Raw genomic sequence first — 27,542 nt, 5'->3', positions numbered from 1 at the left:
GCAGCTGTGGATTCACGGCTGCATTAGATCAGATTGTGTGCGTCATTCAAAGTTCACGTCAGCCTCAGCTCTTTGGTTGCAATTGAAAGCTGTAAATAAAAATGGACTTTTGATTTTGTATGGATGGTTGTGACCTCCATCACTGTTTGCTAAGCTGAGTAGGTAAATGAGCAGAGTGCTTTGTGTGGAAGAACACATTTAAATTTTGCCTTTTAATTTGTGATGGTGCTTTCAGGAAGGCATCTTCCTGTTAGATCAAGAGACCTTTAGAAAACAGATTCTCAGTGGAGCATTCAAGGCTGATTATTCTGGGAAGTAGATATATACCTTATGACAAGCAGAACTGCAGAAAAATGTCTTTGAGGTGAGGAGTCTTACAACATATCACTTTGGAACTTGTATATGTTAGCTTAGCACTGATGACTGTTTATTGCTGGGTGTGACAAAGTGGGAATTGTCTCTGTGTCTCAGTTCCCCTATCTTTTACATGTTATCAGGAGGGGGAGAGAGAGGACTGTTTGCTCTCAAGCTAGGCTAGGTAAACGTAGATATGAATGTCGCCTAGCTCTCGGAGCTGAATTTGTCATTATAAGGGACTGAACGAGGCTGACCCCATATCGGTGGAGAATCCGAGAAGATGATGGCAAATCCAGTCACCAGGACATTAACACATGGCAACTAAGGAAGCTGCAGAGGTTCAGTCTTAGCAGGCAGTGAGGCCTTGCAGCCGATTCTGCAGGAAGAGTGAGTCCCCTTGGGGGTCTGGCACACTGAAGAGGTTCCTCTAAGAGACTGTTCCAGAACTGGGGGCATAGCACTGATACTGTGGTTCCGTGATCCTGATATCCTAAAGAAAGTCTCCACTTGAGACCTCTCTGGTCACATCTCATTCTCAATGGTTTGATTTGCAGGAAGGCTTCAGCATTAGATAATTGAATCATATTTAGCCAAGCAGGAGTGGCATATGTTCATGTGATATTTCTACTCTCTAAAGCTCACTCCTCCCTTCCCTTTCCACAGGTAGATGGAATTTGTAATCTTGGAATTTGTCCTTATATGTTGTAATATCTGTGTGGGGAATAAGAGTATTTCATAACTTCAAAGCCATACCTTTCCAGGTGACTATCCTATGACATTTTAATTTTTTTCTATATTAAGGATACATTTGTAAGCTCTTCAGGGTCATTGTCTGTCTATAAGGCACCATGCACACCACTACCTAAATGTCAGCCACCTGTATTCTTCTCTTGGGAGCCTGTATTTTGTAGCAAGAGGGAGAGAGAGAGTCTTATAAACATACTAAATCTTTTCTGTTGGAGACCCTGACGACTCTTGCTTCTTGGACTGAGAGTACCATAGTTCTAGTAGTACAAGGGCTACCTACAACAGCACATATTTATTTAACGTAAGCGGCAGAGAGTTGTTGTAGATAAGTCATACATTTTAGGAGAATTTTAACAGCTGTTTGATGCCTTGTATTTTAGTAAGTGGAATTAAATACACGAGAATCTCAGAGTTATGAACTCCTTGGGAATGGACAAAATGTTATGGTTGTTCTTTCAAAAGTTTACAACTGAACATTGACTTAATACAGATTCGAAACTTTGCTGTGTAAAATAAAAATGCTACTTTTAACTATCTTAAATGGAACAAGCATAGAAACTGTTTGTTTACCTTGTTTTTTAAACTTTCCCACATTTAACACAGTACTGTACTGCATTTGCCTTTTTTTTTGTCCTTGCTGCAGCCTGATTGCATACTTCCAGTCCCAAATGAGGTGAGTAGTTGACCGGTCAGTTCATAACTCTAATGTTCGTAACTCTGAGGTTCTACTGTAAATGCAGAGAACTATCAGGGACTGGGTTATTTTTTGCTAAATGGCAGACTTGTGGCTGGCAGTATCAACATGGGGAGAGATTTAGTTCCTGCCCTAAGGAGTTCACAGTCTAAACTTTATTAACTAAGACTGCATCATAACATCGTGAAGGCTTTAGCTCTCTAGCACTTTAACTTTTGCCACTTATATCTGTTACCCTTGATATTTGACTTGCCTTCTGTTGATTCATTAAAATCTGTCTTCTCCCCTGTCCTTTATTGCATATTATTCTATGATGTACAGTATGGTGTCCTCAGTTGTGAAAATAGAGCACAACAGTGATTCTGGACTATAAATGCTAACTGGAGACAGCTTTGAGTGTAAAGACAGAAAATCATTTTGGAATCTGCATTTTAAGAGTTTTATGTACACAGCATATTCTGGCAAGAGGTGTGGACTGATTAAGTCATGCAGTATAGCAAAATACCATTGTCTTGAACTCAGATTGCCAGATGTCTCTGCTGCCCATGTGGTTGATTTGTGGGTGATCCCAATTGGTGGAAATCAGGTTCTAGAAGAGTGCTATGAAAACTCTCCAATAATATCTTTTTTAAAAAAAATGGAGTTTTATGACCAGACATCTGAATTTAAGCTGCTTTTCTGACTATTTTCTCCTGTTGTGGTAATATTCTAGTCCTGCTCTCAGCCATTAGTTTATTTCTGAAATATTGACCTCAAAGCTTTGGCCAGCTGGTTCCCAGGTACTAGCATATCAACCAATTACTAGTAGTTCAGACTTATGTGACAAGTATATTTGCCCCTTCTGCTACATCTTGCCGCCTCCTCTTGCTCCTGTTACCAATTGTGGGATCATAGACTTATAGACTTTAAGGTCAGAAGGGGGGACCATTATGATAATCTATTCTGACCTCCTGCACAACGCAAGCCACAGAGCCTCAGCCACCCACTCCTGTTATAGACCCCTAACCTATGACTGAGTTATTGAAGTCCTCAAATCATGGTTTAAAGACTTCCAGGTTACAGAGAATCTACAAGCAAGTGATCCGTACCCCATATAGCAGAGGAAGGCAAAAAAAAACCCCAGTGCCTCTGCCAATCTGCCTTGAGAGAAAATTCCTTCCCGACCTCAAATATGGCAAACAGTTAAACCCTGAGCATGTGGGCAAGACTCACCAGCCAGACGCCCAGAAAGAATTCTCTGTAGTAACTCAGAACCCACCCTATCTAACATCCCATCAAAGGCCATTGAGGAGCCTAAACCATTGCAAAATGTACATACTAAATAGAAGGTGGTGGACATTACTCAGGTCTTATTCTGGTAAAGTGGTGGTGGTAGTGCCTGGAAAAGTTGTAAACTGCTGTTTTAAGCTACCAATCATCAATTTTAGGGATATTTTTCCTTTGACATTTCTCTCTCCTTGAACCCTGTGTTCTGCAAGAAGCGTTTGCTTGCTTCTGACAACAAATAGAGCCTCTCCTGGCTCTGAAATTCTAGCAGCCATTCAAAAAGCTTGGTAGTCAATGAAGCAGTTTAAACAATGATTTGAAAGTGGTTTTGTGTGAATAAGAAATAGATGGCAAATAAATGATGCATGGCAATCCAGACAAAACCTCTCCTCTAATGATAGTGTTGGGCTGGGTTTGGCAGCAGACCGCCAAATCAACTGTATTGTTTTAGATCAAAACACTGAGATCTGTCATTTGTAGAAATGAGAAATTTACATATCTGGTTTGTTCTGTGCAGTCTTTATTTATTTCACTAAACAGATCTCTTTCGGCCTCTGGAGAGCTCAGTGAATGAAGCTTGTACCTCAGGTCTCTATGTGTCATTCGTTTGATATGTAATTGGGTTAAATCTGGATAGCTGTGAGGCCATGGGACAGTCACCATACTAATATCCTACTGTGGTTACCACAGGGTTATATCTGTTTTCCCAGATAGAGGGCTTTTTGACTTTGCACAGCTACAGTATGAAATATTTCAAATGATAATTTTTTGATTTTCCTCCCTCACCTTTAAAAATGTTTCCTCCATTTCTGGATGATGGAAACATGTATTTGCTTAAATGTGAAGACTGATGCATTCTTTTAAATGTGTTACTTGTGTGTAATGAAGGTGGTGGGGTAATGGAACCTTTTCCGAGTGCCAAAGGTGTAAGAAGAACTCGGACACCTCAGGCATCCAGCAGCTTCTGGTGATATTAGGTAATGGGTGCCTGCTCCCAAGTTTGAGATTTGGGGTGTCCTAGTCAATTAGGGCCATCTGTCTACCTACCTCCCCTCTTCCTATCTCCATGCTTTCCTATCTTCCCAGGAAAGTCACAGCAACCAGTAGCAAGTTGCATAAATAAAGAGGGAAATTTATTTTGTAGATTTTAGTATCTATTTCTGAGGAAAGATGTGCGTATTTCTAGATCGATGACAGATGTCCGCTGTAACCGTCTGTTAGAGATTCTAATAGGTTTACTCTTTAGTGATTATCTAGAAGTTTAAAATCAAAACTGTTCCTTGATCAGAGTGACAATGGCAGTTCAGGAAGTATGAAGTTAAATACCAAACAGAGCAAGGCTTTGAGCCAGTAAATGTTTCAGTGAATACTCTCACAGTGGGGGTCTTGTGATAACATCAGTGCTATAGAGATTTCCTTCAGTGTTGTTCAGTGTCATAGTTTATTCTGAAATACTTCTAATTCATGAAGATCCTATTGATACTGGCTGGGGAAACAGTTAACCCTTCTAATGAACAGTGGCTTTTTAAAACATTGTTCCTGCTTGAAAATTGCTAGTAAGTTTTGGCAATCAGTGCACTGAAGCAACCTTACTTCCTTCATGTAATGATGCTGTGAGGGGAAAAAATATGAAAACCAATTCTTTAAAAATCAGTTTCACCTACTTTGGGACCACACTAAAATGCCCCCTTAATTATGCATGACATTACTGCAGGGCAGAGTTAAGGTTGTTTAGATGCCTTAACTGTGTATTTCTTACGCCTTACAGTAACGTTTAGATTTTTTTTTAAGTATAACCCTAACTTTGAATTTCCTGGATTTATAATGCCTGGTTCTGGGATAATTACAGTATGTTTTTTACTTTTAAGTTATTGATACGTTCCACCTTAATGTATTATTGGAAATTATATACAATTTAAAATTTCTGGTTTCATTCCAAGCAATGAAACTTTATTTTAGTGTATTTAACGTAGCCAAAAGCTTCTTAGATGGATTAAAAATAATCGCCACCTCCATGTATAGAAAGTGAAGTGTTCTACAAACCATTTTAGAGTGCTAGTAATTCCTCTCTCTCTCTCTCTCTCTCTCTCCCCCTCCCCCTCCCCTGGAAGTGAAAAGGAAATTAAACAAGCTGTTAGCTTCCTCAGACATTTCTTATTTTGACAGCCTTTATCCAGCACGGTCCTTTTCAAATGCATGAAAACATAGAAAGATGAATGTAAATTCTAAGGAGATATGCCCACAAAGCTCTCATAGATGTCATCTTACTGTCCACTGCCACATCATGGAAAAATGTTGATAAATTCATTTAGAGGCAATTCTCAAGATTACAGTGTTGCAGCAGCAAGTTGGGGCTGGAGATAACAGTTTCATTCTAAACCTCCATTTACAGGCACTTAGGTTTTTTTTTGTTTTTTTTGTTTTGTTTTTTGAAAAACTGACTTATTGGACTGATTTCCCATGTTAGTTCTCTGTTCAACACATGGATTTTTTTCAAGTGTAGAATGTTTGCTGAAGTCCCCCCTGGTTTTCTTTGTGTTCAGGTAATTCAAAATTTTTCTTAACTTCAGACTTGCTATGAACATAGCCATTAGTGAGGAAAAGTGCTTCTGACATCTTTGAAGAATAAACCAAATTGTGGATAAGAGTAATGGATATTCCCCTTTGTAGCTTTTTATAAGTATATATAAATTTTGAACTTCTGTTGATGGTTTTTCAACCCTGTTTGCCTTGGATCATATAAAGAGCACATAACTTGGCTAAGAAATGCCCTTATGCAAAAAGGAATTGTGTATATCTGTATCTGCATTTTGTTTTAAATTCAGGAGAATCTATTTAAGAGTCTCTTGTGTATACCAGTATCTCAATTAAACAAGCATCCCATGTAAACAATTATGTATACAGTACTGAATTTACCACTCATTTCATTTAGCTGAAGCCTGATTACAATTAATGTTCATTTTATTATTGCATAAAACAGATTAACTTGTAATTTAAAATATAAAATTACTAAAATGAATATAACTGGTGCATTTCTGGCCCTTCCTGATTGTCATTATGAGACGTAGAGAATTAAGCCACAAGCAATTTGTAACTTTTAACTGCCATATTAACACTTCTAATGGTACTTCACAGTGGTTTAGGCTGAAAATCACTCTGTAGGAGTGCGGGGCCCTCCCTCACTGTCAATCTCCGAGGGAGGCCATGCCTCTGTTACTCAGTCCTAAAACGACAGTCTGCAGCTCAGGGTTGCGTCTACCTCTCCAGGGTACACTGCAAGCGGTAGCCCTAGCAGCTCCTTGGTCTCTCAGAGCCAGTTGGGATTTGTCTGTCCTCCTTAGAGGCTTCTCCTCTCTCTCTCTCTCTCTCTCTCTTCCCCCCCCTCTCCCCGCAACTGAGCTGCAGTTGGGATAATGTGTCTGCATTGGTGTATTCCTTACCGGCTCGATGTTCCACAGTGAAGGTGAAGGGTTGCAAAGTCAGATACTAGTGCATCAACTGGGCGTTGGTGTCCTTCATTTGTTGCAGCCACTTCAGGGGTGTGTGGTCGGTCACCATGATGAAGGGACTCCCGAGGAGGTAATAAGAGGGCCTCTAGGGCTGGGATGGAGCTTGAATGGAGACATTTTTGTGAAAGCCTGGGGTACCTCCCAAATCGCCAATAACGGGGTCAGGAGGAGTTGGTCCCAGTGGCAGAGTTCTTCCATGGGGAACTTCCAGAGCATAATTTTCAGGGTGCAGTTGAATCTCTCGACCAAACTATCCATCTGGGGATGGTATATCGAAGTCCTTAGCCTCTTGATCCCTAGATATGAGTCAACAATGTAATACTGTCACACAAAAAAAATGAACATCATTCTGGGATGTTTTAAAAGAAATATTGTAAGAAAGACACAACAAGAAATTCTTCCAAAGTGCTCAGCACTTATAGGGCCTCAACTGGTGTATTGTGTCCAGTTGTGGTCACTATGCTTTGGGAAAGATGTGGACAACTTGGAGAAAATCCAGAGGAGAGCAACAAAAATGATTTAAGTCTAGAAAACATGATCTACTAGGAAAGATTGAAAAACTCACTTTGTTTAATCTGGAGAAGAGAAGACTGAAGGGGACACAAGTCTTCAAGTACATAAAAGGTTTTTCTAAAGAGGAGGGTTATATTTTTTTCTTGTTAGCCACTGAGGATAGGACAAGAAGAAATGGTCTTAAATTGCATCAAGGGGGATTTAGATTAGACATTAGGAAAAACTTCCTAACTGTGTAAGGGTAGTTAAGCAGTGGAACAAATTCTAGGGAAGTTGTGGATTCTCCGTTATTGGAGGTTTTTAGAATAGGTTAGACAAACACCTGACAGGGATGGTCTAGATAATACTTAGCCCTGCCTTAGTGCAGGGGACTGGACCAGATGACTGATCGAAGTCCCTTCCAGACTTACCTATATTTCTGTGGTTGTGAGAAAAAGTTGTAATGGGCCCCTCATTAAATTCAGTATTGTTTAAATTCAAAATACATTTGTGCTTCTTCGAGTGATGTGCCTGTGGGGCTCCACTTGAGGTGTCATTGTGTCCCCGCGCCCTTGATCAGAGATCTTCTCAGCAGCATTCGCTCGGGTTGCTGTCTCGCAGCACCGTTGGCCCGTCTTCTAGTGCACGCGTGACCTGAGCCCCTCAGTTCCTTCTCAACCATTCATGGTCCGAGACGGAGCGCTCATCAGCAGTTAAACTTTATTACCCTTTAGACAATTGACTTAGTTATTTAGCTTAGTTTAGTCATAGTTCAGTCTCTTTTAGTTAGTTACCTAGTTTAAAAAAAAAAAAGATAATTATTTTGTCCTAGGGAGATTGTAGGAATAAGAGATGTCAGGTTCCCCTGGTTTTAAGAGATGTACCTCCTGTAGGGAGGTGATGCCAGTTTCGGATGGACACTCACTCTGTGTGCAGTACCTGGGCAAAGCCCATGTGGACCTCAAAAGTGCACAAACCGCAGAAACCTTAAATCAAGGGCCAGAAGGGATGGAGACTTGAGATTAAAGTTAATCCTGATGGAAAAGTCCCTTAGACCTGCATCTGATCTGGGACCAGACAAACCTAACACAGAATGCCCGCTGACAAAGAGAGCTTCATCTCCTACCTCTAGTCCTGCAACAAAGAAAAAGCTTTCTCCTGAGAGGCTGTCCCCTAAACCACATACCAAGGAGGCAAAAGGATCCTCGTGTACAACGTGGCCAGTGCCTTCCAAGGACTCGAAACGTTCTGGTCAGGAGTCGAGTGACTTCAAAAAACTGTCCTCCTCTGGCACGGCACAGCAGAAACACATGGTGCAGAAACACATTGACCAACCGCCAATGGTTGCTACGGCACTGTCATGCTCCAGAGTACCTAAAAAGACTACGGTGCCAAGGGAAACTACGGCATCTACTCTGGCACCAAGACTGACCATGGTGCTGACTGTAGACAATATGCCGATCACGGCACTGGTGTCTGCTAACGCACTGACAACGGCACAGATCCTTATCAAGGCACTGTGACCGCACCATCAGTTTCTGACATGGCACCTATCTCAGCATCAACTGCTATAGCGGAGCCAGTTGAGACCATGGCACTGACCTTGGCACCATCGGGCATTAAAAAAATTTGTAAGAAGGCAAAAATTCAAGATGATCATCCAAACAATGATAATACCAGCACTGCAAAGAGGGGACTGGTTCTCAGCCAGGATGCCTATTTTCATATTATTATCCACCCGGCGCACAAGTACTTTCTAAAGTTCCTGGTCTCAGGAAACCACTACCAATACAGTTTTTTACCATTTGGCTTATCTATGGCACCGAGAGTGTTTTCCAAAGTGCTTGCTGTTGTGGCAGCACATTTAAAGAGGCAGGGAATCTCCATCTTCCCATATTTGGACGATTGCCTCATAAAGGCATCTACTCAAAGCCCAGTCAGACATGCTACCAATCAAACCATGACAATAGTTCAGAAGCTCGGTTTATGAATAAATATTGAAAAGTCGACTGTGAATCTGACTCAGCGTCTCGAATTCATAGGAGCCAGATTTGGACTCAACAATAGCCAGGGCATTATTACCAATGCCAAGATTCAGAGCTCTTACGCACCTGATATCCTTAGTATGGAACACTCATATTGTGAAGCTCGTGTCACACTACAGCTCCTAGGCCCCAAGGCAGCTACGACTTTCGCGGTGTGACATGCACGACTGCATATGTGATGCCTCAAGCGATGGCTCGCCTCAGTATACAAACCGAACAAACACAGTCTGGGCAGACGGTTGTCAATACCAAATGAAGTAAAAGCTTTCCTGATATGGATGACTCAGGAAAAGAACATGATGATGGGAATTCAATTTTCCGATTCCACCCTGAATCATGGTTAAAATAGAAGCATTATTCCTAGAATGGGGAGCACACATACATGAGTAAACTGCTCAGGGCAGATGGTAGGAATCAGAAACTTACCTGCACATAAACGTATTAGGACTTCAAGTGTTGCGCAATGCCTGCCAACACTTTTTACCACACACAAAGAACAAGTCAATAAAAATGACGGACAATGTAGCATGTATGTTTTACTTAAACTGCCAGGGGGAGCCAGATCCCACTCCCTGTGCAGCGAGTCAATGAAATTTTGGAACTGGTATATAAAACACAACATTGACATATTGGCGGCATACCGACCCGGCAAGCAAAACACCATTGCAGACAATCTAAGCAAACGGTTTGCATGCAACCACGAATGGCAGTTAAACAACAAAGTCCTCAAAGAAATTTTTCACCTATGGGGGCATCCATTAATAGATTTGTTTGCCACAAAACAGAACCGCAAGTGTCATCTTTTCTGCTTGAGGTGGGTGTTGCTTTCCCAATCAAGTGGGACAAAGGACTACTATATGCGTTTCCACCCATACCAATAATACACAAGGTCCTACACAAAAGCAAGACTGACAGAGCAGCTGTCATAGTCATAACGCCAGCTTGGCCAAGACAAACATGCTTCTCAGATCTCATGAACATGTCAATACGCAAACCGATAACGCTTCCCCTGAGACGCGATCTCCTTTACCAGGACACAGTTCGGATTTACTATCCAGAAATACAAAGACTTCATCTCACAGCATGGCTAATAAGTGGCTCTGTCCTGAAGAGTTAGTGTGCTTGGAACAGGTTAGGCAGATACTAATAAACAGCAGAAAACTGTCAGCAGGAAGGGCTTACCTGCAGAAATGGCAAAGATTCCAATCCTGATATGAAGAAAGACGAATTGAGGCAAGATCTTCCTCTATCCTGATAATTCTTGATTACACATTACAACTGAAGAAATCAGGTTGATCAATTAGTTCCTTAAGAGTTCACCTATCAGCAATCACGGTCTTCCACGACAAAGTAAACAACATGACCATATTCTCTCACCCAGTGGTGAAAAGATTTTTAGCGCGTCTTTAGAGAGTATTTCCAATCGTTCGTATTCCTCCACCATCTTGGGATCTAAGCCTAATATTCAGATCCATTACGAGATCACCATTTGAGCCTCTAGCAATGTGTTCGTTGCTTCACTAGGCTTGACTGTCTTGTCTTCTGTGCAAAATAATTAATACCGAAGTCCCTCCTCCAGTACAGGGTACTGCTCTATAGTCACCTAAAGTGGCGCACCCATAGGGACATCACGAAGAAGAAGAAGAAGAAAGGGTTACTCACCTTGTGCAGTAACTGGTGTTCAAGATGTGTCCCCCTGTGGATGCTCCACTACCTTCCCTTCTCCCCTCTACTTCAGAGTTCTAATGACGGACTCTAAGGTAGAGAAGGAACCGAGGGGCTCAGGTCGTGCATGTGCTAGAAAACATGCCAACGACGCAGAGAGACAGCAAATGCGTGCGTACACAGCACGAGTGAATGCTGCTGAGAAGATCTCCAATCAAGGGCACGGGATCGACAACGCCTAAAATAGAGCACCCACAGGAACACACATCTCAAAGAATACCAGTTACTGCACAAAGTGAGTAACCCTTTCTTAAGGTCATATGCACCTGGTGGCTTTCCACTAAACTTTACAGTTTACTACAGTGCAGACTTCCATGTCTGTTTGAACAGCTTTGCATAGAGTTTATCTGGAACTCTGCACATTGAAATCATATGTACAGTGTGATCCCTTACATTTGTGAAGACATAGAGAATTTACATTCTCCAACATATCAATTCATTGATATAAAATATTCTGTTGAAATGGCTTTCATTGTTCAGTGTACAAACAAAATGTTTTTTACCATATTGAGCCTAAATCCCTGTGATCAAAGTTATGTATTATCAGCTCAAACAGGTAAGCCTGGAACTGAATCTGTACCAATTGACCTGAGGCAAGGAGAGTGGGATACAAACATAATACATAAATTTAGCATTTTACAGAATAATCTGTATTCCTTTCTCTAGATTTTAATACTAGGAACTCTTTAAAAGACTCCTTAAAAGTCACCTGGTCCTGATATCTCATGTTCTTTCTGCTGATAGCATTCATCTGTTCGATACCACTATATCAGTGAAGACCATTAACTGTGCTAGCTTGTGAAGGGCAACAGCCATCCAGAAGGCATGTTATGTATGTTTTGGATGTGGTTGGAGGCTGCTGAGACTCCTGTTGGGAGGCTAGCTCTCTTGCCCCTGCAACCCATCTAAAATTTTTTTCTCCCTTCCCCTATTCCCAGACCCAACTGTACATGTGGTGTGTGGGATGCCCATGCATTATGTGGTAACTCCCCTGATTCTGTTCTAGTAGCCCTTTTAAAAAGTGAATTCCTGCCATTGAATCATCAGAGGGACACTTTGAGGAGCTTCAGTACTCTGGAGTGTAAGCTTTTGACAGTGTGGAAGCAGTGTGTTGCTTTTAAACCACAGACTTGCTAGAAGTTGATTACCAGTCTAACCAGTCATGGTTGCTGTGGAATTGTCAGACAGAATCTTGTGATGTCAAGAAAAGAGTAATCAAGAGACACTGGTGATTCCTTAATCAATTCAGAGGTCCCTAGTAATAAACTTAGGCAGAATTGCTTCTAAATGGGCTCTTTTCCATGAGGTGCCAGCAGTTCTTCAAGGTTTAGCTACACATACAGTCTAATGTATCAGCCAGTGACAGAAGGTTGGTTATCTTTGGGCTGTTCCACTGAAACCATAAGTTTAAATTCCACAACTTTTCTAGATGCCAGCGTAAAGATGTAAGGATCACTTGTATGTAAGTAATGGAGGGGTGGGGGACAGAGTCTGCTGGGTTGAGTCCTTGGTAAGGTATGTATAGGCACCTCAGAGAATAGGAAATGACAATAATGCAACATAGAATAGGCTGAGTGTGTTTAAGTAGCTATACATCATTCATATGGTCATTCAGTCTTTTGATGGTCACAAACTGGTCAGACTTAAGAAGTCCGGTGAAAAATCCAGTGATAACACAATACCCGGGCTCTTGATTCTTGGAGCTGGAATCAAAATAGCACTATCAAATGGGAATGCCCAGGGCCAGACATTGTTCATTCAACACCGAGCCTATTAACAATTTCATTATGTATACCTCATACAACTGTGCATCAACCGGGATGAGGGTGGAAGAAGTCCATCTGACTGAGAACATGGAAGAAACCCACCCATGATCAGAGCCAGTCACCTTGCAGGAAGTTGAAGTTGAATGGGTGGTAGCAATGGTAGAAAATGCTATGGTGAAAAAAATCCTAGCATAGACAAAGCCCCTAAATGTAATACAGCACCTAGAATTTTCCAGCTTGAACAGACAGTGAAGATATTTTACTTCAGTACTTCATAGTGGAACTGGAAAAATAGGTTTAGGGATCCTCTTTTACTCATTTTGGGATATTTGGAATTTGACTTTAATCTCTTGTAGGCTTTGCAGGAATATTTCCAGAGCATTAATATTTATATTAATATTACAATAGTACCTAGAAGCTACAGTTGAGATTGGGCCCCCATAATACATTGCCAGGCACAGTGGGACCCAGCCTGATACTGGTCTTTAGGTGTTATCATAATGTAAATAATAATTGTGACAGGCATTGTACATACACATAATAAGAGATGATCCACCATTAGTAATCTTTATCCTTCCTTAATGCGTACAAAGGTACTTTTGGGTATATGTAAGTTAAAAAAAATCGATGTATGTGTATCTATTTTGTATTGTGCCAAAGATTACCAGGATGTTCAGCCAGTATTTCACATTGTCAGTATTGGTAGCTTTTTAAGAAACCATTTTCTCAGCTTTTCCTATAATTGCCAAAACCTTATAAACATAAATGGCTGTCAGGTTTTGGAATAACAGAACTGAATTTGGAATAATAGAGCTGTGACCTGACAAGAAGGTGGTAAGCCAAAAGGCCAAACTGGCCTGTGCACTAAAACAGGCAGGTGATTTTATACACCTGTCTCCAAATTTCAGGATTGCATTTGGTTCTCTTAAAACAGGACCAAATTAATCCTTTGTGTAACTCCATTTATTTTAATGGAATTTAGTCAATTTCTATAAAGCCAGTATTTGGAATAGATAATTTGGGTAGATCAGCTATATATTCCACTTAGGTGCGTGTGCCCCCAGCGTGCTGGAGCTGGAGAATTTTGCTTAGCAGTACCTGTAGAGGTGTGACGTTCATACCTCGTGGCCATAGCCCTTCCCCTGACTAGATGAGGGGGCACCACCCCAACACCCTCAGACGCTTCTTACCATCTATGTCTGGAGTTGGAGCTCTGTGTGGTTCTTAACCTCACAATTTCTCACTATTCCTTAGTGTATTATTTCTAGTTGTATATATTGTTAGTCAGTTATCTTAGTGTTAGTTAGAGTTAAGTATTAACCTAGTGATGCCCTCACTGGTGTTTAAACTTTGTCTGTTATGTGGGGAGTGATTCCTAACAGCAGTCCACACACGTGCCGCTTGCCGTGCTTGGGCGAGGCTAAGAGTGCTGGCATTTCACTGGAGCTGAAGCACCTGGAGATTCCACATTGAGTGCACAGTGTCACATAAGACCATTCAAGACAGTGGTAAGCCAGTATCTATGGAGACCAGTATTTGGAATAGATAATACTATACACTAAAAACGCATATGGTTGCTAACTTCACCCCCCTCAAGGTTCTTGTTAATGAAGTTTTAATGTGTTAAACTTTGGTTCCTTAGTGCCACTGATTGTGTCTGGATGAGAACATCACAGAGGTGAATACTTGACTCAGGGAGGGTCTTGTAGCATACACTTGCATCACTCATGGTTCGTTGTGGAGACAGAATTGAAATCAGCCATCTCTTCCAGAGGGTGAATATAGCATGTTGTAGAGAAAGAGAACAGGAGAAGAGTACTGATGAGGAAATAACATTTTATGGGCATTCTAACAAGCTCATACTTTACGGTTCAGTGTCTCTCACATACTTGGCAGACTCTTTACTCCCAACTGCTTTTTCACTTGATCACTCAGGGCTTGTCTACACCTGAAACACTACAGTGGCATAGCTGCAGCTGCATCACTGTAGCTCTTCAGCATAGAAACTGTATATGCCAATAAGAGAGGTTCTCCTATTGGCATAGGTCATCCACTTCCCCAGGAGGTGGATGCCGGAAGATAGTCGACAGAAGAATTCTTCTGTCAACCTAGCGTTGTATACACCAGGGATTGGATTGGCTTAACTGTGCTGCTCAGGGATGTGGATTTTTCACACCCCCAAGCACTGTAGCTGGGTCAGCCTAATTTGTTAGTGTAAACTAGGCCTTATTCTCTTTTATTACTTTGATATCGCTCTCTCTTAATTCAAATATTTTAATACGTGAATCAACAGACCCATAACAAATAGTGCTTAAATAGCAGAGACAGTACAGTCCAAGAAAAGCATTCTATACCAGGAAGAAGTGCAGAGTAGAAGATTACATGATGTCCACTCAGGACATCAGCATGCAGATCTAGTTTACCTAGGACATACTTATGGCTTGTCTATACTTGGAAATTTACCAGGATAGCTATTCTCAGAATAGCTATTTTGGTAAATTTTGTAAGTGTAGTCAAGTTGGATGCTATAGAAATGGATGCTGAGATAGAAAGAGATTTGCTAATGTAGGCATTTTAAAGATGTCTGAAGATGTGCATTTCTGTACTAATTGTAGAGATCACTGAAGCAGTTCCTGGTTTGGATCAGGACATGTGTTCAAAAACTCCCCAGCATATATTAGCTGTAATGAGAGGCACAGAAAGAACCAACCAGATGCTGAATCCATCTGATGCCACAGACATGGTGTGATGTTTGCACCTCTTTTCTTCCTAACCTAGAGATTTATGGCACAGCTGGTTGTGTACACAATGCCTTTTCTCATTTATAAAGTGATAGCATCTGGTCCCCAGGCTGGCACCCATCAAGATTGTCATAACAGACTGAGTGTTTCAGTTGAACTAAGTGTGTCATGTTGCAGTGAAAAAAGGCGGCATATTGCCAGAAGTAGACACACTTATGCTTTAGAGAGATCTTTGCTGCCAAGAGAAATACCCAGTAAGATGCAGGACTACAGTGTCCTGGACTGTTGTCTGACACCTTTCTCTAGCAGTAAATCCACTGAGAATTTATGGGAGAAATATGGACTGTGTGCAGAATTTCTTCCTGTGTAAAGGGTGAGGTGTGAAAATCCTCTAAATAAGGACACTAGCAAGCTAATTTGGTGCAGCCAATTATGAAGCACCAACTAACATAAGTAAAAATTACAAGGTAATGGGTGGTGTGGAGAATAAATCTGACCTGGTCTGAATGACTCCTTGGGATGATTTAATACCAGAGCAGAATATTTTTCTTGTCAACTACTAATCTTCTATATTTAAAACCACTTTTGGTATTAAAAGGTTAGATTGGGGTGGATCATGGTAGTGTTTCCCTGTAAACTTAAAAAAATATATAATGTAGGAAGCATTCTTGTTTTGTGTGTTCTGTGGCTTATATATAGAATGTATATTCATGTGTAGAAATGAGGGCAGATAGTCATAATGGTTTAAAAAAGAAAGCAAAGATTGTTATGAAAAAATACTGGAGTTAAAAATTAAGAAAGTATGAGTATCTTATGGGAAAAATATAAGTGTTCGCTTTGTTGTTCTCCTGTGGGTCCAATTCAAACCAGGTGTAACGCCATTGATTCTCATGACATGTTACCCAAGGGCTAAGCTGTATCGCTAAAACTCTGGTCTTTTTTAGAGAGTTTCATCTGTACTGTATTGTATTGAGCTTAATCCTTCTTCTGTCTTGTGGGTGAAACATGTTTTTCTTTCTGAATATTGTATTTTGTCTAGTTATTTCAAGAGACATAGTCAAAACAAAATTTAGTTATTTTTAGCAAATGCGTTTAGGTGGTACATCACCTTCTGAACTCTCTACCAATTTTATTTTATGGTTTTGTGATCACATTTCCTGTTTAAAAAAAACAGCTCCTTGGTTGTTGTGTTTAATGGACCCACTCAAACATGGGAAACAGTGAAAGTGGCTGTTCAAAGTGCTATCAAATATACTAAATACATTTAAAATCATAGCAAAATATGTTTTTCTTTTAGAAATGAAATGAATGCTTGTGTGAAACTTGTATGAATGCTATTAATTTCGAGTAATAGTAGGCTTAAAAATCATGGCAGTTTTAGTTTTTTAAAGCAGATTTTTAAAACTTATAAAATTTTTAAAATTAAAAGGGAGTATTACTTTCACGCTTTATATCCTGGACATTTTGAATGTGATCTTATAACTTGAAGAAGAGTTCTGTGTAAACTCGAAAGCTTGTGTCTCTCAGCAACAGAAGTTGGTTCAATAAAATACCTTGTTTCTTTAGCATACTAGGACTGAAACTACAACAACACTGCTTACAAAAAAAAAAAAAACCAAACCAAAACAGCCCATTGCTAATGCTCAGAACTAGATATCTGCAAATAGTTATGTCTTAATTCAGGTGACTTGTGTTTTCAGTAGAAGCCTTTTAATGTTTTATAAAACCAAAATTTCAGAAAGGAAACCAAATGTAGAATATGGTGGTAAAACAACATTGCAGGTTTGGATCTAACCACAAAAACAAGGAAATCGTATGAGACACAAGCTTTAGCAGCTATGGTGATTACAATTTCCCTGGAAGGAAAGAATGAGGGATGTAATTCTTCAATCAATTGCCTGTATGGATTCTAGTCTTGGTGTGCATGAACCTAAGATTGGATTATTTTGGCCAGTGTTCTTCATGTCCTGGTGCTCCATCACCCGAGGACATAAAGCATGGAGAAGACCCTTGTTTCCTTTTTACCACTCTTGACAGAATCCCTGAAGTGTCTGTCTGCTTTTCTGCACATTGTGCTAGTGTTATAGTTAGTTATTAGTATTGCTAATTAGTTAGTCTTAGTCTTTTGCCTTTTGGCACAAAAAATCTTTGTAGTCAGTTTCTAGGCTAAACTCCTTGTTCCTCCCCTAATCCCTACTATACTCTAGCAAATCAAAAGTGAAATCCTACCCCTCATATGAAGTTGCAATCATGCTTAATATCAGGCACTCCAGGTGCCTCTTTTTGTTTAGGAGAGGGCATATTTCTGAACTGTGTTCTGTATATTACTACTTTTTCTAAGTGGACTCAAAGCTTAGAGGTCCATCTAAAATTATTCCTCATGGAGCGCTCTTTCCTCTATCACAAGAACAAGAGGAATTTAAAGCCTCAACTGAGGGAAAGCTAATGGCCCACATTTCCCTTCAGGCAGCACTGGAGGTGTCTGACACAGCAGCATGTACTATGGCCACATCTATGGCAATCAGAAGATCTTCCTGGCTTCAGTCCTCTGGGAGTTTCACAGAGGTTCAAATCACAACTGAGAACCTTCCCATTGAGGCTAATGAACTTAATTCCAAAATAGATCAGGCTGTCCATTTGCTGAAGGACTTCAAGATAACTTTGCATTCTTTGGGACTGTGTGATCCAACCCCAAGAAGAAAGCAACTGAAGTATTCTTTCTGCCCATTACTACGATCAGTCTCAGAAAACTTTGGAGTCACTGAAAGAGAAGCAGTGTTTCCCCTAACAGTGACCTGTCTGCCTCTTTGCTGCTTCACAATCTGCATTTTCTGCCAGGCAGCAGGCTTGATGCCAGTGTCAGAGCCTGAGAGAACCTTCTTTGGCCTTTTATTTTTGGGAAGCCTGGACTCAGATCGCTTCAGACCAGTGCATTTTGGAAATTGCCAACAAGTAGTATTCTATCGAATTCCAGTCCCTTCCTATCCTCCTTTCCTGTCCCCTTTCAGGGATCTCATGAGATATTGTTGAAAGAAGTGGACTTCTGTCTACAACTTGGATCTCTAGAGAAGGAGTTACCTTTAGAGTTCAGGAACATCAGGGATTTTTATACCCATTATTTTCTCATCCCAAAGAAGAAAAGGAGTTGGCATCCCATTTTGGACCTTGTACATTTTGGCAAATTTATCCATCATTTCAAGTTCAGGATGGTGACTTCAGCTTTCATAATTCCTTTTTAGTAGATCCTCAAGATTGGTTCATGGCTCTCTACTTTCAGCACGCCCATTTTCATATATCCATTCATCCAGCTCACAGGAAATACTTCAGATTCCTGATAGGGACATTTCACTACCGGTACAGGATCCTGCCCCCTTTGGTCTTTCCACAGCATTGAGGGTATTCCACCAAGTGTTTGGTAGCTGTGGCAGCTTGTCTAAAGAGGTATGGGAACCAGATCTGTCCATGTTTCAACTACTGGCTGATCTGAGGAAGGTCATGCCAGCAGGTGACCAACTTGATTCACGTGACTGTAAGGCTCTTAGCTGCACTGGGTCTCAAAGTCAGCAGTGAAATCTATATTTACTTCAACTCAAAACATACAGTTTTATAGGAGCTGAGTTAATTCCAGGTCAGTGTGAGTTTACTTTCCGTAAGAGAGGTTCCAAACTATAGCAAATCTCATCAACCAACTCAAGTGTCAAGCATCAGTAAGAGCATGCCTCAGACTTCTGGACAAAAGGCCTCATGCACCTATGTGATGCAGTTTGCCAGGATTCGCCTACACTTCTTACAAAGGTGGTTGAAATCAGTGTATCTATTCAGCAGGCACCACATGGATATATGATGGTCACAGTCCTGCAAGAAGTCATCTGCTTGTTAAACTGGTCGAAATACCCTCTTTAGGTGTGCAAGGAGTACCCTTCTTTGCATTTCTTCCAAACAAGACACTGGTGACAGATGCCTTCACTGAGGGATAAGGGGTCTCAACCTGATCTCCTTCAAACTTGGAGGATCCGATCCTTCAGGAAGCTAGTCTGCACATAAATGTCTGGGAACTCAGAGCCATTCACTTGGCATGCAAAGCATTTTTACCTTTACTCCAGGGATCCACAATCCAGGTACCGACAGACAACACCTCAGCTGTGCATTACGTCAACAGGCAGAGGGTAGCCTCTTCTCTATCAGGATGCTATTCAGCTGTAGACTTGGTGTATTCATCATGCCAAAAGCTCTGCATCTTCTAGGCTTTCAGATTCACTAACAGATTATGTCAGCAGACAATTCTCAGGCAACCGTAAGCAGTTGATTAAGGACCCAGTGTTGCAGGCCACTTTTTTTTAAATGGGACTACCAAAAACCAAGTGTTCTGCTTTAGGCTGGGCTCCCTGACAGATGCCTTTCTTTTCCCTCGGGACCAATATATGCTTTCACCCAGATCCTCATGGTACCAAGGGTCCTGAGGAAGCTGAGGCAAGGTGCTGTACCAATGCATGTGGTAGTCCTGGCATGTTAGGCAGTTCTGGTACTCAGATCTAATGAACTTCTCAACATAGTCCCCGATCACTTTGCCTGCTATAGTCTTGTATAACAATGGTCATCTTACACCTCAGCCCAGCACCATTTCTTCTGACAGCATGGATGTTGGCTGGCTGACTGACATCCACCAGAAGGTGTTCAGCTGAAGTTCAGAACAGTCTTCCACAAAGCTGGGAGAGCCTCAACTTAAGACTGACTTATAAAGTTAAGTGAAAGATGTTTTCTGTTTGGGCATCTCATCACCAATGTCTTCCTTGACAACACCCACTTCAGCAATAATAGACTAGTAAATAGTCCTAAAACAATAGACTTTAATTCCATAAAGGTCTAGCAGCAAGATTTCCACATTATCTTCTTATCCAGGACCATACTGTGTATTTTCTCTCCCTAAAGAGGCTAGATTCTTCAACGGCTTACCTCACGTTTTTCCCTGCGTTCAGAAGCCCCCTTCCTCTTGAGACTTCAGTATAGTCTTCAGTATTAACAAGGTTCATGGGTCCCCTTTTCAGGCTCCTTAGCAATCTGTGCCCTCATACCACCTATCAGACTGCCTTTTTAGTAACCGCTGCACCAGCTGAAAGAGGGGAGATGTGTGCCCTCAGGTTGGTTCCCCCTTATGCAGTGTTTTGTAAGGACTGGGGTTGCTCTCCGGCTTCATCCCAAGCTCCTGCTTAAAGTTTCATGTGAATCAGTACATTCATCTCTCTTTTCCTCTCCAAGCCTCACTCAACTCTGGGGGAAGCTAAACTTGATATGCTATGTAGTTTTATGTAGCAAGTGCATTGTCACGTTACTTTAACAGGACAAAATAACTTAGGAACACACCTAGGCTGGCTGTGGCCTTTACTGATTGGGCTAATGGTCAGTCAATATTATCAGAGTCTCCAGCTGTGTAAGAACATGTTATGAGCTAGTCAAGCTAAATCCACCTAGTCAGAGAGCGCAAGTAGACTCTGCTCTCTGTTTGAAGTATGTCCCTATTTCTGAAATGTATAGGACCGCTAAGTGGAGTTCGGGTCACACATTTTCAAGAGACTGTTCTTTGATAGGTGCTTCCAGATCAGATGCTAGTTCTGGGTAGGGCTGTTCTGCTGTCACCATTTAAGTTGGTCTCTTACTTAGTACCCACCTCCAAGCAAACATTGTTAATCACCAAAATTGGAATTTACTTACTTACCTTACAGTAACTGATTCTTCAAGATGTGTTGTCCTCAGGGATTTCCACCATTCACCTTCCTCACCTGTTGCTATGGAGTCCTACTATTCTGGATTCTATATTGTTGATGGAACTGAGGGACGGTTGGGCTTGCTCCATTCTTCATTCCTTTGGATGAAGGATGTGAGGATGTCTAGCACACATGCTTGTCCCCAACAGGCACTGCTGACCAAAAGATCTGATCTTGTGCAAGTGGGGTGCACATATGCCAAGAGTGGAGTCTGTGTGGACAATGCATGTCAAAGAATCATAGTTATTGTAAGGTGTATTGGTTCTTTTATCTTTATAGTGTTTTTACTGCTTTTTTGTCAATTTTAAACCTAGAAATAGGCAACCCTTGACGCCACTCTAGCCATCTGTTTCTAATTGCTCACAGGCCATAGTTGAGTTCTCCAGTCAGTCCAGTGTCGTCATAGATCATTCTTTTTAGCTCTGAAAATTTCTGACCGAGGTGCATTTTGTGTTTTGTTCTGATGTATGTTTTGTGCTGCTATATTTTTTCAGAACTAATTTAAGCTGAATTTTCTTTGATTTTTCTCTCCAAGGATGGATTAAGGGCTGTAGAGCCCCAAATGTCATGAACCTTTTCCTGATGCTATCCTACATATACAGCATGTTTTTTCCACAAAGTGTTATATATGTAACTGCCCTTTCTGTGTTTTTATGCTCCTTTTCCTGACTCTAAAAACATATCTGTACTAGTGCTTTTTGGATGGTGCAACTCAGAAAATTGACTTTGCTTAATTTTTCTAGTTGCTGACTAATATGCCTTATTTTTCCTTCAAGTGATGGTCTGGAGAAGCAGAGGTTCTATCACAGAGATGCATTTCAGAGATATAGTAGAGCCTCAACATCTGGGAAGCCTTCACTAATTGAGAAACCAGATTTATTTCTGGTTATCTGGATTATTAAAGGGTTCTTTTATATCTAAAACGTCCTACTGAAAACCTGGATTGTCATGGAATATTATCGCCATAGATGTCACAAGATTTGTGAAGGTCCCCAATGAATCATTTGATTCTTGCTAGTTAGTTTATTGTATGTAAATCTTACATGTCAGATGGAAGAATGAAGTGCTTTAGAGAGACAAAGTATATTTGCATGTTTGTTCAAAATTCTTACCTAAAACAGATTAAGGGTTCTACCTTAATTAACCCTTCTGCTGCTTGAGTCTAAGATTTGGCTTATGTAACAAAGGTCTTTTATCAAGAATGGACGAATCTCTTTGTAAAGTCCAACCAGCTTTTTTCTTTGGATTCTAATTCATTAGGTGGACCTCTAGTTAAGGACTATGTTGAAAATAACTCTCTCACTCTTCATGATCTTGCTGGTGGAAATGCCACTTAGACTACCATGTTGAAGTCCTTTCTCCTGGAGGGCTGTCAGCAGCCAGTCTTTGGTTGGTGAACCACACAAGATATGCCAAGGTAGCCACTTTGGGCTCATCATATACCTTTGACAGATGTTACTGCTAAGAGTCTGAAAGCAAGAGTGAGAAACCTAGCTGTTTCTACTTCTTAGTATCTTTCAGGATGTTGGTCATTTTGTATTCTCACCTCACTTCCATTATCTGTGCACTTTCTTACAGCTATTGACAAAAACTAACAGGGAGCACGCATATAAGTGAGGTTATACAAGAATTGCGCTGTTGAACACAGTGCAGCATATATTTATTATCTTGCCATTCACTGCCCTGATTAGATTTGAACCAGTGAAAGTCATGAAATACCAGATGTAACCAGCTGGATCTGCTGGAGCATCCCTTGGGCATTGTTAGGAGCAATAAGGTGAGTCACGCCGGTAACCAGAGATTGTGTGATTGTTGAGATGGAGGCAAGAGCAGAAGGCAGATAGCATTAGAAGCCTTTGATGAGCATGGACCTGTAATGAGCATGACCCTTATATAAATGAGCATGTTGGTTATAGTGCTGCTGTTCTACCTTTTCAGGTGATCTCCCTTTAAAAAAGCATTACCTTTTTATCATAGAAATCCCATGCTAGATTTATATCCCCATTATTCAGATACCCATTCATTCTGTGTTTCACTTCAAAATAAATGGCTTGATCCTCTCCTCATGCTGAATACATATATACCTTGGGAAATCAACTGCCTTTGTATGCAGACAGGTTATCTTAATTCTCCACAGAATTCCTGTCCATATGGACAGGATAAACCTTAATAAGGATACACCTTATTGCTTTTTTGCACGTTTAGGTTCCAGTAATTCTCTCAAATGCAAGCACTGTTGTAGCACAGCTACACGGGGAGGCTTGCATGGGTGTCTCACTCCACTGGTGCAAAAATCCCTCACAAAGACAAGCCCTCAGTGATGACGGTGTTCCTCAAAATTGTGCATTTCTGTAGATTGCGTGCAGGTATTATCCAACCAATATCTGCACATGCCCATAATCGTATATCTTTTCAAGAGTGCCTTCTGTACAGTACACATCACATCTAAGAGTCTTTCAGTCATGACATGGAGAAGAGTTAGAGAAACTTTGTAGCCTGAGTCCATGTTTTCCCTTATTGCACAAGATCGAACTAATAAACTATAGAAGTACAGGTTGTAAGTAGAAATTCAGTTTCTGATGCTCCTCCGTAGTTATTTCTCTGTAGTTTATTGAAATCCATAGTGAATAAACTGTGGATTTCATTTAGTGTGGTCTCTCCAATTCATCCCTGTCTACAGATTTGCAACATCAGGGACCCTAGTGGAAAGGAAAGGGATAGCTTTGTGGTTCTAATGCTACACTAGGGCTCAAGAAAAAGCTGGGTTTTACTCTCAGCTGTTTCAGACATTCTCTGTGACTTTGGGCAAGTCATTTAACTACCTTAGTTCCTCATCTGTAAATTAATGATCCTCCCCATCTCACAGAGGTATTGTTAGCATAAATTGCGAATTGCTTGGGTAGTTCAGTGATGAGCATCATTATTATTATTAATTATTTGTATTACAGTGGTGCTTATGAACTCCAGTCATGGACCAAGACTCGATTGTGCCTAGGTGCTGTACAAACACAAAACAAAAAAGATGTTCCCTGCCACAAGGAAAATCTTAAACAAACTACTATAGGCAGACTGCTAGAATCGTTACTGTTTCAAGCATTGCATTGACTAGTCCTGCTCTGAGCAAGGGTCATTTGATATAAAAAAACCCCACTGCTGGCAGCCAGTGGCCCTTCTATGCTTGGGCTCCCAACGTTGCCAAAACTGATGTAGCAGGACTAGTGTTAACAGTGGTGTAGACAGGGCTTTGTATGTTAAAGTCAAGTTACTGCTTGCAGCTTCTTCCCAGGTTTTGTTTCTGTTTATATGAAATTAACGGTTGATATTAATAGTTCAGTTCAGGTCAAATGATGTCTAGCCTAGCTTGATGCTACAGTTTCACAGTGTCTGCGTGGCTAGTGTAAAACAGGATTTCATAAAATAAACATGGAAGTGGATTGCAGGAAATATTAAGTCAGTTATTAAATATTGATGAGACAAGGTGGGTGAGGTAATATGTTTTATTGGACCAACTTCTTCTGGTGAGAGAGAGAAGCTTTCCAGCTTAATTAGAGCTCTTCTTCAGGTCTGGGAAATGTGCTCAGTGCCATAGCTAAGTGGAAGGGCATAAGTGTTTAACACATTCCAAGGGACCATTGAAGGTGAAGTGGCCCATTAACACCTCTCGAAGCTGAGGGAAGGGGTGATAAGTAGCTTATAGATTGTTGTAATAAGCCATAAATCCAATGACTGTTCAGTCCATGATTTTTAGTATCTAGCAAAGTTATAAATATAAGCTCCCAGGCTCATCTTCTGGAGGTATTGTGCAGGTTTCCTTTCAGGATGAGGACTGAGATGTCAGATATAGACCTATTTTCTGTATTACTGCATCTGAAGAAGAGAGCTAAGTCTCTCGAAAGCTTATGTCTACAAATATTAAATTTGTTAGTCTTTAAAGTGCCACAGAACTCTTGTTGTCTTTGCTGTATACAGACTAACACGGCTACCCCTCTGGAACAGATATAGAGTGATCACTTTGTCAGAAGCATTCATCCACAGGTGATATCGTGTTTTTAATCTTATTAATTTTTGGTGTGAGTTCATTCAAGAGCATAGTAACAATGGAAGTAGGGCTACAGGTTTTGCATCTGCTGTTTTCCAGGGTCTAGTGCTGCCTTGAGTTGGTGGGTCCTGGGCAGTGGGGAGCTTGCCTCTGATGATGAGCTTGGAGAACATGTTTGAAAATCCAGAAGAATCCTCATCCCTGGTCCTCATCCTCAAAGGAAACCTGCACAACACCTTCAAAAGACAGTCCTGCAGGCTTAAATTCATAACTTTACTAGATTCTAAAAATCATGCCCTGAATAGAGACACTGGATTTATTGCTTAGTACAACAATCTATATCCTGCTTAAACCTCCTCACACCCCCAGCGTTTTTTCTCCTCCTATCCCTGGGGAGGTGTTCATGAGCCACTTCACCTTCAAAGGTGACTTGAAATATATTAACTACTTATGCTAAACAATCTGTTCCACCCTGTAGTTAGCTATGACAATTAGATTGAGTCTCCACTAGAAGCACTACATTGGCCTAGCTGCATCCATGCAGCTGTGCCGCTATAACGCATCTAGTGAAAACGCTCTCTCGCAGAGGTGGATTTATGTCAGTGTGATAGTGCTGTCCACACTGGCACTTAAGTCGGTATAACTTATTCACACCCATGAGTGACATATATTATTCTTATGTAAGTGGTAGTGGAGAGTGTAGACCTGGCCTGAGTACATTTCCCAGACCTGAAGAAAAGCTCCATGTAAGCTCGAAAGCTTCTCTCACCAACAGAAATTGATTCAATAAAAGATATTACCTCATACACCTTGTCTCTCTAATATCCTGGGACCTACACAGCTACAACACTGCATACATTAAATATTGATGTTGCTTAGCCATGAAGGGGGCTGGTTTGAATTTACAAGTCACATTTGTTTCAATTTTTCATTATCTGTGTTGTCAGCATTATGCCTCTCCTTAAGCTATTGGTAATTAATTTGTCATTTACTCTTATTAGCTGCTATGGTGGATGGTCATTAAGAGAAGAAATGCAGGAATCACACATCTTCCTTTGTGCTGAGTGGTAACGTTCTGTCAGAAAAAATTAATTGGGAACAATTGTGGAGCCATCTGCAGTCTTTGCAGTCCATAGTGTCTATTCCTTTTCCAGCTACAGGGCTGAGCAACGAGTCTTTGAAAAAGAAGAAATTGCCAGAATGTCTGTGACTCTGATGTTCCTTTTGTTTCATGCATTCATTGCTTGGTATTGCTGTAAGGTTCGACAGTTGCCTGTATTACTTAAGACAAGAATGAGGCTGGCTTTATTATGCGTGAGTTTGGTGTGACAGAAATAGTTGAGGTCAGATTTTCTAACAGGAGTTAGGGAACATGTAGACATTTAATGACCATACCAGGCTTTTAAACAGCTCTTTATATTTTCTCTGGTTTCTTTTTCCACTGTGCAGATATCTGCTTTGATATCTCCAGGCTCTCCATTTTATATGAAATGGAACTAGCACTGGGGCCTCTAACTAGATCACCTTTTTCATGGGAACATGGTGCTGTAGCTGTAAAGTTTCAACTTGGGGTGGGGGTGCGTAACAAAACATGAAAAGGGAGCACAATAATCTTTGGGGAAAGTGCAACTCCTGGGAACACTAATATGAACAATATTTTAGAGTGTGGCAAAGGCCAGAAACAAATCTAAGAATTACTGTCGATTTTAAGTCATCTTTGGACAGTTTGGGTATGTCCATCAATAGTGAATCAAACTGAGACAAGTATGAGCAAGGACCAGAAAGGCAGAGCTTCAAATTAGAGGCAAAGAATGTGGCTGTCTTCTCTTGTGTATTTGTACATTAAACAGGTACTTTCCTTAATAAGCTCCCTTGTCTAATGGCAAGCTTGTTTTGAATTTGGGCTGCAGGATGACAAATGGTGGCAGCTGCTGCTGTTTTTCTTTCCAAATGCACAGACACTGATTCTTTTGTGTCCATGCCTAGAGTTATATGGCCCTCTGGGCTGGTCCATTAACCTGGTTTTCTTCTCTGATGAGGTGAGTTGCTTTCTATGAAATGAGGCCATGAACAGTCCACTTCTTTAGCAATTAAAAGCTTTTAAGCTGTACAGTTGATGACCTATACTCTGAATAAATCCTCTGCACTTCAGATTCAAATACCATTAATCTACTGTGTATCATAGGGCAGGCTCTCTGCTTTCATCTCGCTGAACGTGGCCTTCTCAGAAAGCAGCAATTAAAATTATCACTAAATTGAGACGTTTGTGCTCCCTGCTTATAGATTCAATGTAAGGGCTATGTATCCTTCTAGTTACACTGCAAGTGATCACCCTCGCCCTCTTGTGTCCAATCGCTTCTGTATGCGCAGAGGTTACTGCAGCAGAGCTGTATGTACAG

The 27,542-nt window shown here is 40.9% G+C and overlaps 1 protein-coding gene across 4 annotated transcripts in view; it reads left to right on the top strand.

Moving 5' to 3' along the window:
* ARHGAP35 (Rho GTPase activating protein 35) overlaps positions 1–27,542 on the top strand; it is a 103,875-nt gene that overhangs the window by 59,006 nt on the left and 17,327 nt on the right. Inside the window, exon 5 of one of the 4 annotated variants that reach the window (XM_067556785.1) lies at positions 14,244–14,477. The exons of the other annotated variants lie outside the window; for them this stretch is intronic. Coding sequence (XP_067412886.1) covers positions 14,244–14,266 — 23 coding nt within the window. The 3' untranslated portion in view covers positions 14,267–14,477. Of the gene's footprint in view, positions 1–14,243; positions 14,478–27,542 lie in introns of those variants that run through there. 4 annotated transcript variants of the gene reach the window in all.

The sequence above is a fragment of the Emydura macquarii genome, unplaced genomic scaffold, assembly GCF_026122565.2.
Source record: "Emydura macquarii macquarii isolate MOO-44397 ecotype Brisbane River unplaced genomic scaffold, CSIRO-AGI_Emac_v2 contig_1790, whole genome shotgun sequence".
Taxonomy (NCBI): domain Eukaryota; kingdom Metazoa; phylum Chordata; order Testudines; family Chelidae; genus Emydura; species Emydura macquarii.
This window is presented reverse-complemented; position numbering and strand designations above follow the sequence as displayed.